Source organism: Phocoena sinus, chromosome X (assembly GCF_008692025.1).
Source record: "Phocoena sinus isolate mPhoSin1 chromosome X, mPhoSin1.pri, whole genome shotgun sequence".
NCBI lineage: Eukaryota > Metazoa > Chordata > Mammalia > Artiodactyla > Phocoenidae > Phocoena > Phocoena sinus.
In genome coordinates, this window is record NC_045784.1 from 27,667,327 (window position 1) to 27,683,299 (window position 15,973).

The 15,973-nt window shown below is 39.7% G+C and overlaps 1 protein-coding gene across 1 annotated transcript in view; it reads right to left on the minus strand.

The window, feature by feature from the left end:
* DMD (dystrophin) overlaps positions 1–15,973 on the minus strand; it is a 2,099,690-nt gene that overhangs the window by 208,185 nt on the left and 1,875,532 nt on the right. Inside the window, exon 62 of the mRNA XM_032618871.1 lies at positions 5,105–5,165. Within this exon, the coding sequence (XP_032474762.1) occupies positions 5,105–5,165 (61 nt within the window). The remainder of the gene's footprint in view (positions 1–5,104; positions 5,166–15,973) is intronic.

A 15,973-nucleotide genomic window follows, 5' to 3' on the forward strand; every position in this document is an offset into this window, starting at 1 on the left:
AGCAATGTGTACAACAATCAAAATAACCAGCAGGAAAAGACAGACACTTCTCTAGACATGAGTTGTTCCTTTTTGTTTTTTTTTTGCGGTACGCAGGCCTCTCACTGATGTGGCCTCTCCCGTTGCGGAGCACAGGCTCCGGACGCGCAGGCCTAGCGGCCATGGCTCACGGGCTTATCCGCTCTGCGGCATGTGGGATCTTCCCGGACCGGGGCACGAACCCGCGTCCCCTGCATCGGCAGGCGGACTCTCAACCACTGCGCCACCAGGGAAACCCCATGAGTTGTTTCTTGAGCATTGCATGTAAAAAAGAGCTGAAGAGTTAGCACGTTCCCCAGAACCCCATTTTTCACTCTTTTGTGAAGTACTTCAGAAATATTTAGAAAGGCAACCTGATGATATGCATTGCTGGTGACTGAGTCGGCAGGTTTACTCCCAAGTTTCATTAGTGAATGCCTCCCAATATTTAGCAACTGCAGCGTCTTTGAAGGAGGAAAGGACCAGCTTGCCTAAAAATCAAATCCTTCCGAAGAGTCAGCTGGCAGAAACATAAGGTCAAACACTTGATCTGGTATTACAGAAAAGTAGCCACAAACCAACCTTCAGCTAGAACTAATATATGTAGAACAGGTTATGACCTCAATTAGTTTCTCCATTTCTGCACCAATGGGAGACAGTGAGTAGCATTTACTTTCTTCATGACTGAGTGGAGACTAGAGACGGTGCTAACAAATTTAATAACCAATATTTGGGCTATTCCAGTCACGACATCCCAAGGAAGATACAACAGAGATGGAACAGATCCAGGGAAAAACAACTAAGATGATCAAGGGGACTGCTTATCTTTCATTCAAGGACAGACTAAAAACCTAAAACGGATTAGAATTTCTCAGACTGGGAAGATGAAAATAAAAAGGAGTTAGTGAGGGGATGTGAGATTAAAGTCGACTCTGGTAAATATAATTGTATTCAGTGAATTTCATAGCACTTAATTGGGGCTGTCCCTTGAGGTTAAAGGATGTAGATTAAAGAGAAACTGAAATATATCTTTATTTGTTTATAGAGAAATCAGTAAGTTTATAGAACTTATTATTGCTAAGACAAGACTGAAGTGGAGAATGGGAAAAGTTTAAGAAACCACTGGATATACTCAATGCCAATTGATTTAACAGTGCATTACTAAGAAATGGTCATGATGCATCCTAATTTTTTTGAAATGAAAATTACTATTCCTATCTTACCCGATAGGGAGGGTGGGAGGGAGGGAGACCCAAGAGGGGAGAGATATGGGAACATATGTATAACTGATTCACTTTGTTATGAAGCAGAAACTAACACACCATTGTAAAGCAATTATACTCCAATAAAGATGTAAAAAAAAAAAAAAGAAAAAAAAGAAAATTACTAGGTTGACTGACAACACAGCCAATGGTGCCTACATCTGGGACAGAGTTCTGGGCTAGCTGCCCTGTTGGTCTGACCCAGGGTGCTATTTCTTATGCTTTTATTATGTCATCTATGCAAAAAACATACTGCATGCAAGTTTGGGATTCCTAAATTCTTTTGACAGTCCAGAACACAGAAGAATGATTTTCTAACTCATTAACAAAGCAAGAGAGTCCCAGCTCTTGGCTCCGCTTGGTTTACCCATATGGGAGTATGCAACATAAAAAGGTGAAAGAAATTCTAACAGAATGCAGCAGGTGGTTAAAGGCTATTATACTGAACATTCCATGAGTTTGACAACAGGCCAAAAGACTGCAAAATGGCAGAGAATGGAAAAGGCAGTTGTAACAGGTTGAACATTGTTGGTGATTATTTTTTCAGTGGCAATGAAAGCTGTACTCAAATAACCTGAAAGAGATGCTGGCAGGGGTAGGAAAGCCCCAAGGGAGAGGGAATATGAAGACTGTAACAATGATGTATGCTATGGACTAATAAACTAGACAAACATGTAGTTTGAAGTTTCTTAGCATCATATGAAAAGCTGGTGTCAGGATGCAGGCGTAAACACTATCTGATTTGCAATCTAGAGCAGAAGACGTTGTTAATGACTTACAACCTCAAGGATGAACGCACGACTCAACAACTAACTGGAACTGTGCTACTGGGGTAGAAACCTCTTGTTATTTAGATGATCAGTTTATCTAAGCATTAAAAAGGAAACATTATAAAGCATTAAAAAATATCCAGGGAAAACACTTGCCTTTGCAGCTGGAAATGTGTGGTTAAAAACTCTTGAATGGAAGTCAGGACAAATAAGAAAGAGGACGAATGGGGACTGGTTGAAATAATGTCATTATCAACTTATTATTGTTATTTGTGGACCAATAAGGCATCTCAAGTTACGAATGGCACCTGCAAGTGCATGAAGTCCACTGGACCTTGTACATCAAAGTCATTTAGTGTAAACAGAATATTTTAGACAATAGTAATGTGTAATAATAAATCACAAAGGACATTAATAATCTGTTTACTGAAAATGTAAATTTCTTGAACATGCGTTCTCCCTATATTATGGCTTAACATTTTAGGGGTATATTTGAGAAACTGTACAATCTCTAATTTCAAATAGATTATAATCGCACAGAGAATTGATCTCTGTAAAGTTTCAGGGACATCTTTGAGAAATTAGGTAATCCCTCATTCCAAGGAACTGATCACTTCAGAGGCTTTTAAGGTCTCCATACTCACCTTTCTACTAATTTTCCTGTCTACTGTTCTCTGTTTCTTACCATTAAACTAGGAAGAATAATAAGTCCTAAATAAATAGTCCTAAATTAAACACCAAGATTTAAGCTCTTTAAATGGGTATCTGGAGAAACCGGAGTGGGTTGAGAGGGCATATCTGAAGCTAATTCACAGTGGAAAAATAGAATTCCTATGTTTTTTTTAAACTGAGAATTTATATTGTGTTTAATAATGAAAATAAAGAATTTTTAAAATAAAGATAAACTTCTTGAAAAAGAAAGCTGATATCTTGTCCAAGTTTTTGAATTTGGACAAGACCATGGAATGAGCCACACTCATTGATTCCTACAGCTACAGAGGAACTTAGATATCATCTAGTCCAACTCCTTATTTTATAAATAAGAAACCAAGGTTTGTACAGCTTAAGTGACTTGCCCAAGGCCATACAATCAACTAATCACAGAGCCCCCAAAGTCAAGGTTTCTTATTCCCAGATCTGTGCCCCTACCAAAACTGTCACCATGATCTTCAAGCTGGTGAAAGAGCACTGGACATCAAGGAGCAGTAGGAAACTAGTATACAGGGAGGAATGACAGCTCTTCTGATCCCATCAAGGAGCAGTAGGAAACCAGTACACAGGGAGGAATGACAGCTTTTCTGATCCCATCAAGGAGCAGTAGGAAACTAGTACACAGGGAGGAATGACAGCTTTTCTGGAATTTGTCTTTTTATTTTTTGGACCAAATTCATTTTCACTGCTTCACAGAACTGTACTGGGATCTTTTGTAGTAGGTGTAACATCAGGGAGAAGGTACATATTGAGGCAAAGGACAGTGGGACTAGGGGGGCACTCTAGGAATCCCGTGTGAGACACTTACTGAGCCCTAAACAGGTCATAATTTGGACAATGATGGCTTAAAGATGTCTTGGATTCTCAGGTGATCCTAAAATCTTGGCTACAAAAGGAGTCATTCTTTTAGCTCATAAAGGAATTGGATAAAGTGAGAGTTTTATAAATGGGTTGAAAAAGTAGCAGGTCTCAAACATCTTAGTCAGAAATGGAAATTTGTAATGACGAAGACACTGATATAGAAGATGACTGGGAAGAATTTGAACAAAATGGTTCCACGAAATAGATAGTGGATGTAAAGCAACATAGCGCATGTCCAAATCAATATATTATTTAAGAAAATGGGTGATTTTAAATAGGTATTAAAACATGTACTTTAGAGTGACTAAATAACTATATACAACAAAAGTAATAAAATAAAATTAAAAATAAGAAAACTAAAAAGCAGGATCAAAACACTGAAGGAGAATTTTTAAAGTTAAGAGATACCTTGTCTGTATAATTGAATAAGACAACCTTTCCTAAAGGATGTATCTCTCCTGGAAGAGCCAAAAAAGTTCCCTCACCCCCATTCTTCTGAGTTAACAAAATTGAGGCATGAAATCAAATTTCTTGAGAACTGTAGTAATGAAGATCTAGGAATGCAGTTATTGCTTTAGAACTGAATTATGAAGAACTGATGGGCAGTGGAAGAGTAAAAACAGACTTGATAAATGGAAAAACATTTAATATTTTTAGTCAGACTATGGCAGAAGCAAGTTCAAAGACTTAAGTTGGTGCTGAAGACTATTTCATGAATCCAATTCATTTAAATTGTTGTTGAGGTGGCCAATAGAAACTTAAATTTAAGCTGGACTCAACTGTACAACTGATGAGAAACTGTTAAGGTATCATAGTAACTCAACATCCTCTCTCCTCTTTCTTCCACGGCGGCCCAATGTATCATAATTTGTATTTCATGCAGGATCCTGCAGAAGGTGCTTCTAAGAACCTATATCCCTTTGACTGACAAAAATGACCCCTGAAAACAGTATCATTTTTGTTGTTGCTATGTGAAAAATGCTGAGTGCTACGTATCAAGAATGAACACCTCACCTCCACAAATCCAGAACTGCTACTGACTGCCTTTTGGGTACATCAAGTATTTATTCACCTAAAACAGTTTGGGTACAGATAGCTGCAGACATCTTCCATCTTTGTCTAAAGAAGAAGTGTGGGAACACTCCTAAATAAATAAAATTGTTCTTGTAAATACTCATTGCCACTATCCATGATATTATCAACAGCTTTTCGTTCTATTATGAAAAATCCACACCACCTCCAATCACAAAACACAGCGTACACGCTGCCTTAAATGGATTTTTCCTAAAGGCTACTCCCTGTAGCATCAGCAAGTTTTCAGTGGTAATTTTAGCATGAGTTACCTATCCAAGCTTCCTTGGGGAAGAAAGAACTAGGTATTGTAGGCCAGGCTACCGTCGAGTTTTAAAAATAAATTCATCTGTGAATACACATGTTAGCCACAATAAATGCTTTTTTAAGAACATGATGTTTTCAACTTACTTGATATAGTAGGGCACTTTGTTCGGTGAGATGGCTCGCTCCCAGGGACCCTGGACAGAAGCTGAAAAAGGGGGGGAAGAAAAGGCAAGAGGTCAAGTTCACGCAAACAAGAAAGACATTAATCTCCAGAATTACAATTTTACACTGATATTGGTCTGTTTGTTCAGTTGCCCATGAAGACAGGACTGATTAACCTGCTGTTCTGATCCTAATCTAAGAAAAACTGAACTCACTCAGGCACAAAGATAAACGCAAAGAAAAAAAAAAATCCACCGCTAAACCTATAGAGCAGGTAAGAAAGTGAAAGAGTAAACTGACGGGTTTTCTCTTATGTGTCTCCATTGGGTACTTTTCTTATAATACTTCCTGTTGCTGTGTCTCAATATCTTTTACTATTTGATTGACTGGGTTTTATTAGTTTAGCAGCTGAAACATCCCTCTGTGATATATTTACATTCTAAGTTATTGAAGCTAAAGTACTCCACTTATCACTCTGATATGCTTGTTTTTCTCTTTATTTGGTTTAAACAGAATCCAGTTTCATTTACCGATTACATGTTTAACTGGTGCCTCAAAAATGTCAGCTGACCAGCATGATCTTATTAGAAAAGATAACTGAAAGTGAGAGAATGGCACCCGATACCGCAGTGTAATAAAACTCTGGTGATGAGTGATGAATCCTATAGGTGAAATTAAATTTCCCATACTGGGAATTTGTTTCATAAGGACTTTATTGTGGATCAGTCAAATCAGTCATCTTTAAACTGTGTTTTAAATGCTTAAGCTGTAGGGGGTTTTTTCTTTCCCAGAGTTGAAATACTTTGTATATACGGTTTAATATGATGGCGTTTTTTTGTTCCTTTAGGACAAAATAATCATGTTAGTAGACGCTATACCATCTCCTTAACAATAAAATCTTCCTCCTGAACAGAGTTTTAAGAAACTGGAGTTTTTGCGACATAGAATAGCATCAAGAATATAAATATAAGAAGCATTCTTATTATAACACCTAGCAATTTTATGTGTATGTCCCGTCTTTCCTGAATTTTCATCCTGCTTATAATTTGAAACACAGCTGATGTTGACCATTGTTTCCTCCTACGAAAAGCTCCCTTCTAAATTAGTCTCACAGTAAATTCACTCCACAGTGTATTAAGATGTAACAAAACATCGAAGCTAATATATCCTTGACTACACTGCATAATATGAAAGAAAAGCTTCTAATAAAACTTTGCCCACTGCCAGACAATTTAAGGGTAATGAAACTACAGATTCTTTGTTTTATGGAGAGTAATAGAGGGATCGAATCACCCAACCTTCAACCAGACATGCTGCTTTGTACCTTGGTGATATGTCATTTAAAAGATATAGAACGTGTATTTGTATTTAGCTACCTAACTGCACCTTTCCATTTTGGCAGATGGATTTTTAATATGGAGAAAAAAGACATTTATCTGCTGTTTCGGAGGAGTCCCTTGCCTTCAAACTCTCTCTGTCCTTCTTTTTCTATTCTTGCCTCCTTTGCCTTTGTCATTCGCTGCTCAACTCTCCTCCTGTGTGTTTTTCTTCTCCAGGACACAGCTCTCTAGACCAGATTAGTCCACAGAGTAGTAAGAGCTGATTTGAGGACTTAGGCTGAACTCTCTGAACTGCCTGGCAGAGTCTGATGTTACGGAAACCTAAAAACCCAAGCCCTCTGTAGCATGAAACATGGTGGAGAGCCAGAAATCATAGCTCCTGGTTGCTCAGCGGGCCCTCTTCCTAAAATCACGGCATTGCAGAAGGAAGAAGAGAACTACCGAGAGCATTTGGTCCAGTTCTCATTGGCTGTATTGCCAAGTCTATGAATGTCTAAACTGAGAAACAATGCTTATCCTTTTCTTAAAGGTCACTATGGGCTGAGCCCCACCATCGAGGTCTCGCGTTATCCTTCTCCAGTTCTTTATCATTCTAATGGTCCAGAAAGCCTTTCTGATTTGGAGGATGTTGACTACGTCCTCTGGTAGCAGAAGAGTCTGTTCGTATTTCCTATATCACTCCTAGGCATCTCTCGGAGAGAAGTGGTCTACTGGCTGCCTGGTTGGCCCAGGGGGGTGCTCCGCCTCAGTGAAACAACCTTCAAGCAGAAACTCTAGCAAGAAATAGGAGAAAAGTGATGATGCCGCGCTGAGCTCATGGCCAGACCTGTAGGTATCTGTACTTGACTTTGCATTGTTAAACATTAAAAGGAAAAAAAAATTCCCCCCGAAGTGCCAGAGAGGTAGTCAGAATATGCTTGAACTAAAGAGCTGAATGGATTTAATTTTAAAAATTCCAAAAAATAAGTTCCTGGTCAATATGAAATTTTAAGCTTTTGTAACTGGAGTTCTTGTTAAGTTTTATAGAGTATATTAATTGTATATGAAAATTGTTGACATTTTACTTTCTAATATAAAAGCCTTCTGCCTTTATGTGTAGCTATTAAACAGAACCGATAGTGAGATTCAGTGAATTTTTTGTGCTGAAAGGTATTTTTCCCCCTTTGATTCACAGTTTATAAATGCACCTAAGCAACTGCTTTGCAGCCATCATTTGAAGGTCTGAAATTTTACACTAAAAAATGTCCTTGAAGCAATAAAAAAAGAAGAAGAACCACAGCCTTCCCCCAATCCTCCCCTGCCCCGTCACTACCACAGACACACACACTGGAGCTACTTGCTTTAGAAATGACACACAATCGGACGACGGTTCTATGCGACTGGAATCAATGCTCCTTCTCAGGAGATTGTTAAACGGTTGTTGGGCAATTTCGCTTGGGGCTGCCAGATGATTCTGGTCTTGCATATATTCAAAAGTTGATCCAATATATGGTAACTCTCATAAGGGTGTCCCAGAATTATCATTTCATTTCTTGCAGGAATGCCAATGCCAACAACAGCTGTTTCTTATCTCAGCGTACCAGTGGAAGCTTGTCATCCTTCACAAAGCTCGCCTACGCGATAGACACACATACGTCTCTTATGCCTGATGTGGCCATTTTTAGTAGCCCATCAAAAGCAGATTTACGGGCAAATAGTTTTTAAGACACTATGCTGTCCTTTGGTATTTTCTTATACAGATGCTTCTATAACCGCTATATGTAATTCCAATGCAGCTTTGTGATTCAGATTCTCGAGTGTAAAAATCATCCATTATCATATGGCAACAGCACCGTGGGGTACTGTCCGCTAAATTTAAATAGCAAACTACTTACTAGTTTATTTATTCCAAAACCAACCTCTGAATTTCCCCATGCGTTACAGATGCAGTATGTTATTAACAGCAAGAAAGGGTAGCAGTTCTCCCTTCAAATGCTTTTCCTCCCTCGAGGTAACAGGAGTCAATATTGTGCCCAAGGTATTTTTGAAAATCACAAAGACAGGCTCCAGTGTTTAAGGGAAGTTCTTATTTCAACCGCTTTCTAATGCATGATGAACAGAATGGGCCAAGTGACGCACCCTGGTGTTAAGCCATGTTTTAATCGACACAGGGACCTAACCAGAAAATGAAGAAGAATGCTAATATCATTTAAACTGTGTTAAAAGAGCACTCTCTGGAATTCAGACCCTCATACATTCATTAATCTTTCTACTTTTTCAAAAAACATTTTAATTTAATTTTATTTATTTTTTTATACAGCAGGTACTTATTAGTCATCAGTTTTATACCCACCAGTGTATACATGTCAATCCCAATCACGCAATTCATCCCACCCCCACCCCCACCACCCTTCCGCTCTCCCCCCTCGGTGTCCATACGTTTGTTCTCTACATCTGTGTCTCAATACCTGCCCTACAAACCGGTTCATCAGTACCATTTTTCTAGGTTCCACATATATGCATTAATATATGATATTTGTTTTTCTCTTTCTGGCTTACTTCACTCTGTATGACAGACACAAGGTCCATCCATCTCACTACAAATAACTCAATTTTGTTCCTTTTTATGGCTGAGTAATATTCCATTGTATATGTGTACCACATCTTCTTTAGCCATTCATCTGTTGATGGGCATTTAGGTTGTTTCCATGACCTGGCTATTGTACATAGTGCTGCAGTGAACATTGGGGTGCATGTGTCTTTTTGAATTATGGTTTCCTCTGAGTACATGCCCAGTAGGATTGCTGGATCTTACGGTAATTCTATTTTCAGTTTTTTAAGGAACCTCCATACTGTTCTCCATGGTGGCTGTATCAATTTACATTCCCACCAACAGTGCAAGAGGGTTCCCTTTTCTCCACACCCTCTCCAGCATTTGTTTGTAGATTTTCTGATGATGCCCGTTCTAACTGGTGTGAGGTGATACCTCACTGTAGTTTTGATTTGCATTTCTCTAATAATTAGTGATGTTGAGCAGCTCTTCATGTGCTTCTTGGCCATCTGTATATCTTCTTTGGAGAAATGTCTGTTTAGGTCTTCTGCCCACTTTTGGATTGGGTGGTTTGTTTTTTTTAATAATGAGCTGCATGAGCTGTTTATGTATTTTGGAGATTAATCCTTTGTCCGTGGTTTCGTTTGCAAATATTTTCTCCCATTCTGAGGGTTGTCTTTTCGTCTTGTTTATGGTTTCCTTTGCTGTGCTAAAGCTTTTAAGTTTCATTAGGTCTCATTTGTTTATTTTTGTTTTCATTTCCACTACTCTAGGAGGTGGATCAAAACAGATCTTTTTTTTTTTTTTTTTTTTTTGCGGTACGTGGGCCTCTCACTGTTGTGGCCTCTCCCATTGCAGAGCACAGGCTCCGGACGCTCAGGCTCAGCGGCCATGGCTTTCGGGCCCAGCCGCTCCACAGCATGTGGGATCCTCCCGGACCAGGGCACGAACCCGTGTCCCCTTCATCGGCAGGCGGACTCTCAACCACTGCGCCACCAGGGAAGCCCTCAAAACAGATCTTGCTGTGATTTATGTCACAGAGTGTTCTTCCTATGTTTTCCTCTAAGAGTTTTATAGTGTCTGGTCTTACATTTAGGTCTCTAATCCATTTTCAGTTTCTTTTTGTGTATGGTGTTGGGGAGTGTTCTAATTTCATTCTTTTACATGTATCTGTCCAGTTTTCCCAGCACCACTTATTGAAGAGACTGTCTTTTCTCCATTGTATATCCTTTCCACCTCTGTCATAGATTAGTTGACCACAGGTGCATGGGTTTATCTCTGGGCTTTCTATCTTGTTCCATTGATCTGTGTTTCTGTTTTTGTGCCAGTACCATACTGTCTTGATTACTGTAGCTCTGTAGTATAGTCTGAAGTCAGGGACTCCGATTCCTCCAGCTCTATTTTTTTTCCCCTCTACACTGCTTTGGCTATTCGGGGTCTTTTGTGTCTCCATACAAATTTTAAGATTTTTTGTTCTAGTTCCGTAAAAAATGCCACTGGTAATTTGATAGGGATTGCACCAAATCTGTAGATTGCTTTGGGTAGTATAGTCTTTTTCACAATATTGATTCTTCCAATCCAAGAACGTGATAGATCTCTCCATCTGTTGGTCTCATCTTTCATTTCTTTCATCAGTGTCTTAGTTTTCTGCATACAGGTATTTTGTCTCCCTAGCTAGGTTTATTCCTAGGTATTTTATTCTTTTTGTTGCAATGGTAAATGGGAGCGTTTCCTTAATTTCCCTTTCAGATCTTTCATCATTAGTGTATAGGAATGCAAGAGATTTTTGTGCATTAATTTTGTATCCTGCAACTTTACCAAATTCACTGATTAGCTCTAGTAGTTTTCTGGTGGCATCTTTAGGACTCTCTATGTACAGTATCATGTCATCTGCAAACAGTGACAATTTTACTTCTTCTTTTCCAATTTGCATTCCTTTTATTTCTTTTTCTTCTCTGATTGCCATGGCTAGGACTTCCAAAGCTATGTTGAATAATAGTGGTGAGACTGGACATCCTCGTCTCTTTCCTGATCTTAGAGGAAATGGTTTCAGTTTTTTACCATCGAGAATGATGTTTGCTGTGGGTTTGTTGTATATGGCCTTTATTATGTTGACGTAGGTTCCTTCTGCGCCCCCCTTCTGGAGAGTTTTTATCATAAATGGGTGTTGAATTTTGTCAAAAGCTTTTTCTGCATCTATTGAGATGATCATATGGTTTTTATTCTTCAATTTGTTAATATGGTTTATCACATTGATTGATTTACGTATATTGAAGAATCCTTGCATCCCTGGGATAAACCCCACTTGATCATGGTGTATGATCCTTTTAATGTCTTGTCGGATTCTGTTTGCCAGTACTTTGTTGAGGATTTCTTCAAATATTTTCTCGGGTCCTTTCTCTCTCTCTTCTCCTTCTGGGACCCCTATAATGCGAATGTCATTGTGTTTAATGTTGTCCCAGAGGTCTCTTAGGCTGTCTTCATTTCTTTTCATTCTTTTTTCTTTAGTCTGTTCCGCAGCAGTGAATTCCACCATTCTGTCTTCCAGGTCACTTATCTGTTCTTCTGCCTCAGTTGTTCTGCTACTGATTCCTTCTACTGTAGTTTTCTTTTCAGTTATTGTAATGTTCATCTCTGTTTGTTTGTTCTTTAATTCTTCTATGTCTTTGTTAAACATTTCTTGCATCTTCTCGATCTTTGCCTCCATTCTTTTTCTGAGGTCCTGGATCATCTTCACTATCATCATTCTGAATTCTTTTTCTGGAAGGTTGCCTATCTCCACTTCATTTAGTTGTTTTTCTGGGGTTTTCTCTTGTTCCTTCATCTGGTACATAGCCCTCTGCCTTTTCATCTTGTCTATCTTTCTGTGAATGTGGTTTTTGTTCCACAGGCTGCAGGATTGTAGTTCTTCTTGCTTCTGCTGTCTACTTTTCTTATATTTGGTGGATTTGGAGTTTAATAACATACTTGGGTCAAAAGAAAGTGGGGGCAGTTTATAAACATAAATAAAATACAGCATTCACTGGGGACAACAGAGAAACCTCACCTACAGGGTTATGAAAAAGGCACTAGGGAGGATCAACTAGCCACTGGCACTTGGCTCCTCAGAAGTATGCAAATTTCAGGAATGGTTTTATGGACACAGTCTATCAAGATCGACTCTAGAGCAACGTTTCTCGACCTTTTGCCACTATGTGCCTCCTACTCCAGGTATCTTTTTAGACATTTTTGTTCCCGATCACCTTATGCCACAGATATACTGTACAGACATCTGTTTCTGTATTGTATGTACCTGTGCTCTACATATAAAGAGTAAGATTTTTACATCCCCCCCAAAACCAATTTTTGACCCCTTGGGGGCAATATCACTCCCGCTGAGAATTCTTGATCTAGAGGAAGTGATGGAGGGGGTGGGGGAGAAAGGAAAACCCCTTCTGTGCCTGTAACATGACCTCAACTAGCTTATTTGATACTGAATGACCTGTGAGGTGGGTATTATTATTATTTTTATTTTGCAGATGATGAGTTAAGATCACATGGAATGATACATCTAACGTCACAAGTCGGTAAGTATTAGATCCTAATTTTGGTTTATTACTCAAACTGAAGTCAGATGATTCAGGAAATGGAGAAAACAAAGCTGTCGCCTGTCTACTCTGTACCATGCACTGTATGTTTCTTAATGTAATCCTTCCAAACACCCTCCGTGGTCACGCTATTCTATTGTTGCACATAAAGAAACTGATGCTCATAAATGATCAGTAAAGTAGCCCAGCTAGTAAACGGTCACACAGCTAGTAACGAGTGTATCCAGGATTGCCACCAGGTCTCCTCTTCCCTGGTAACAGAATTTCTAACTGCTGGGTACAGCAAGGTTCCCAAGGCTTATGAATGTCAGTTGAGGATATTCAGGTGAGGCTTCTGGGAAAGTTCTTTAAAGGTGGCTGACTAAATTGAAAGGCAGCTTCGCCCTTTTCCCATCCTCTTTCTTCCTGCCTTAGATGTCATGATGTCCAGAGCTACAGTAAGCAGGAGAACAGAAGCCGTCCTGGTTGCAGTTCCCCAGAAGTAAGACAGAGACAAGGATATGAGTGCAATGAGTTTGAGCCATGATTTAGGGAAGCGCTGGCAGAAGAGCCGGAAGTGAGACACAGAAAGGAGGAAAGCTGATAAAGTTTGCATTACTGCTTCGGACACGTGGGGCCCAGTGCAGCTGGGGCTTCAGTGTACAACGCACTGAAGAGCTATCCCTCGCACCCCCCAGGGGAACGGGGAACTTATCTACTATTGCTTGAGGGCTATTCCTGGAGTATGTGGAGTCTTTAACTCCCCGGCACTTCTGGCCTGCCCTTCGTGCCGATGAGCAGGTTTTGACGGCCAGAGAAGAAGGCCTTAAAGGCAGAGTCACGGGTATGTGTAGCTGGAAGCCTAGGCTTGGTGAGCCTGGGCATGGTGAATGCAAGAGGGGATATGGGCAGGACTCTGACAACTTATGCTACAGGACCTATGCGCTAAGAATGACTGAGGAAAAGATATGAGAAATCTGCCTTCCTGATGAATATGCAGTTATCCTTCCGGTTTCTCTCTGGATTTCTATGTGAGAAACTTATAAACCCCTACTTTGTGTAAGCCATTGTTATTTGAGTTTTCAGCTACATTCAGGCAAAGATGCTTCTAACTGAACCACTCTCACCCACTCAAACCATCTACGGTTGCTCACATCATTCCTGGCTTACATTTTAAATGGCTGAACAGTACTCCATTAATGGAAGTACCATGATTTATTGAAGAAGTTCCCTCTTTGGGAATATTTAGGTTGTTTCCAGTTTTTCACTGGTATGAGTAAGGCTGCAATGAACATCTTTGTAGAGAAATCTTTGCACACAGTTTTGTTAATTTTCTTAAGCAAAATTCCTAGAAGTATACTTACTTGATTCAAGGAGAGGAACATTTTAAAGGCATTTTATCCAAATGACATTCTTGCCAACAGGAGTCTTTCTTTATTGATCAAGGTGGAAAGAGAAAACTCTACAGTCCACAGGCCAATGGCACTCAGTTGGTATAATCCTCAAGGCACGTTAGATATACTGCGTGATACAGTGGACTATCTGAGAATGTACCTTTCACATCCCCTCCTTCCATGATAGCTTATAAACGTTTTGAGCTCAGAAAGGCATTCAGCACAGTGGCTTTCTATCTCAAATCCCAACCTAGAGTCCTGAGGGGTATCTGGATCACTAAGGGTGTCCAGAACACATATTCAGAAGGACTGTATTTGAGTCCCGACTCCACCGTCATTGCACCACCTGAAGCAAGTTTTGTTTTCTCCCTGAGCCTTATTTTTCTTATATGCAAAATGGGAATAACGATATCTCCCCTACTGAAATGTTATCAGGATAAAATGAGAAAATGGATACAAAATTGCTTTGCAAAACGTTAACCACCATAAAAATCATGTTTGTAATCACATAGCTATGGGGTGTTGTCTGAATGATAGTAATCCTGGAGTCAAGCTCTCTGCCTCAACTGGGCAGCATTGGTCTTTAACCTTTGGATCCACTCTTAACTACTATTAATGTGCCTCATACAGCATAAAGTGCGGCAGAGAGAAATGCCTTTGAACGTTATCTAACTGCCTAGGCTTCTGGTATTTCTTTCTTCATCTCTGTCTGCTTAGACCAATGCCATCTGCCCAACAGAATCTTCATTCTTAGGTAGACCATTTGTCCACTATTCACCAGCGTGAATGATGAACAGAGTAGTTCATATATGATACAATGGGAAATAGAGGGTCATAGAATATTTCATAATCAGAGCATTCTGATGATGAAAAGATAAGAAGATGATTCCTGTGGTGCTATACACAGTGGATTAGAGGTAGGAGAGTGGAGTATGACAGGGAGTTCATAAGTGACTTTGGTGCCCAGTGGAAGTGAGAAATCATAGATGACTCTACACTTCTAAGACTTAGTAGGCAATTGGGAGTTTCACTGACAGGAAAAATAAACTGGGAGGTGAATTTCAGGTAAATTATGTGTTTAGGTTAAAATATTTGTAAGGTGGGTCTTTTCACTGAAACTCAGTGAAAGAACAAGACTGTAAGTACTGTAAGACTGTAAATACGGTAGCTGAAGCTATAGAAATGGCTGGACTCTTTAAGGAAAGAAGGCTGTTAAGAGAACTGTACTCTGGGGGATGCACCAAAATGGTGGCGGCAATAGAAAAGCTGCAAAGAACTGTTGGTGGGAATGTGAATTGGTTCAGCCACTATGGAGAACAGTAGGGAGGTTCCTTAAAAAACTACAAATACAGCTACCATATGACCCAGCAATCCCACTACTGGGCATATACCCTGAGAAAACCATAATTCAAAAAGAGTCATGTACCACAATGTTTATGGCAGCACTATTTACAATAGCCAGGACGTGGAAGCAACCTAAGTGTCCATCGACAGATGAATGGATAAAGAAGATGTGGCACATATACACAATGGAATATTACTCAGCCATAAAAAGAAACGAAATTGAGTTACTTGTAGTGAGGTGGATGGACCTGGAGTCTGTCATACAGAGTGAAGCAAGTCAGAAAGAGAAAAACAAATACCGTATGCTAACACATACATATGGGATGTAAAAAAAAAGAAAGTTTCTGATGAACCTAGGGGCTAGACAGGAATAAAGACGCAGACCTGCTAGAGAATGGACGTGAGGACATGGGGAGGGGGAAGGGTAAGCTGGGACAAAGCGAGAGAGTGGCATGGACATATATACACTACCAAACGTAAAACAGATAGCTAGTGGGAAGCAGCCGCATAGCATAGCACAGGGAGATCAGCTGGGTGCTTTGTGACCACCTAGAGGGGTGGGATAGGGAGGGTGGGAGGGAGACGCAGGAGGGAGGAGATATGGTGATATATGTATAGGTATAGCTGATTCACTTTGTTATACAGCAGAAACTAATACAACATTGTAAAGCAATTAT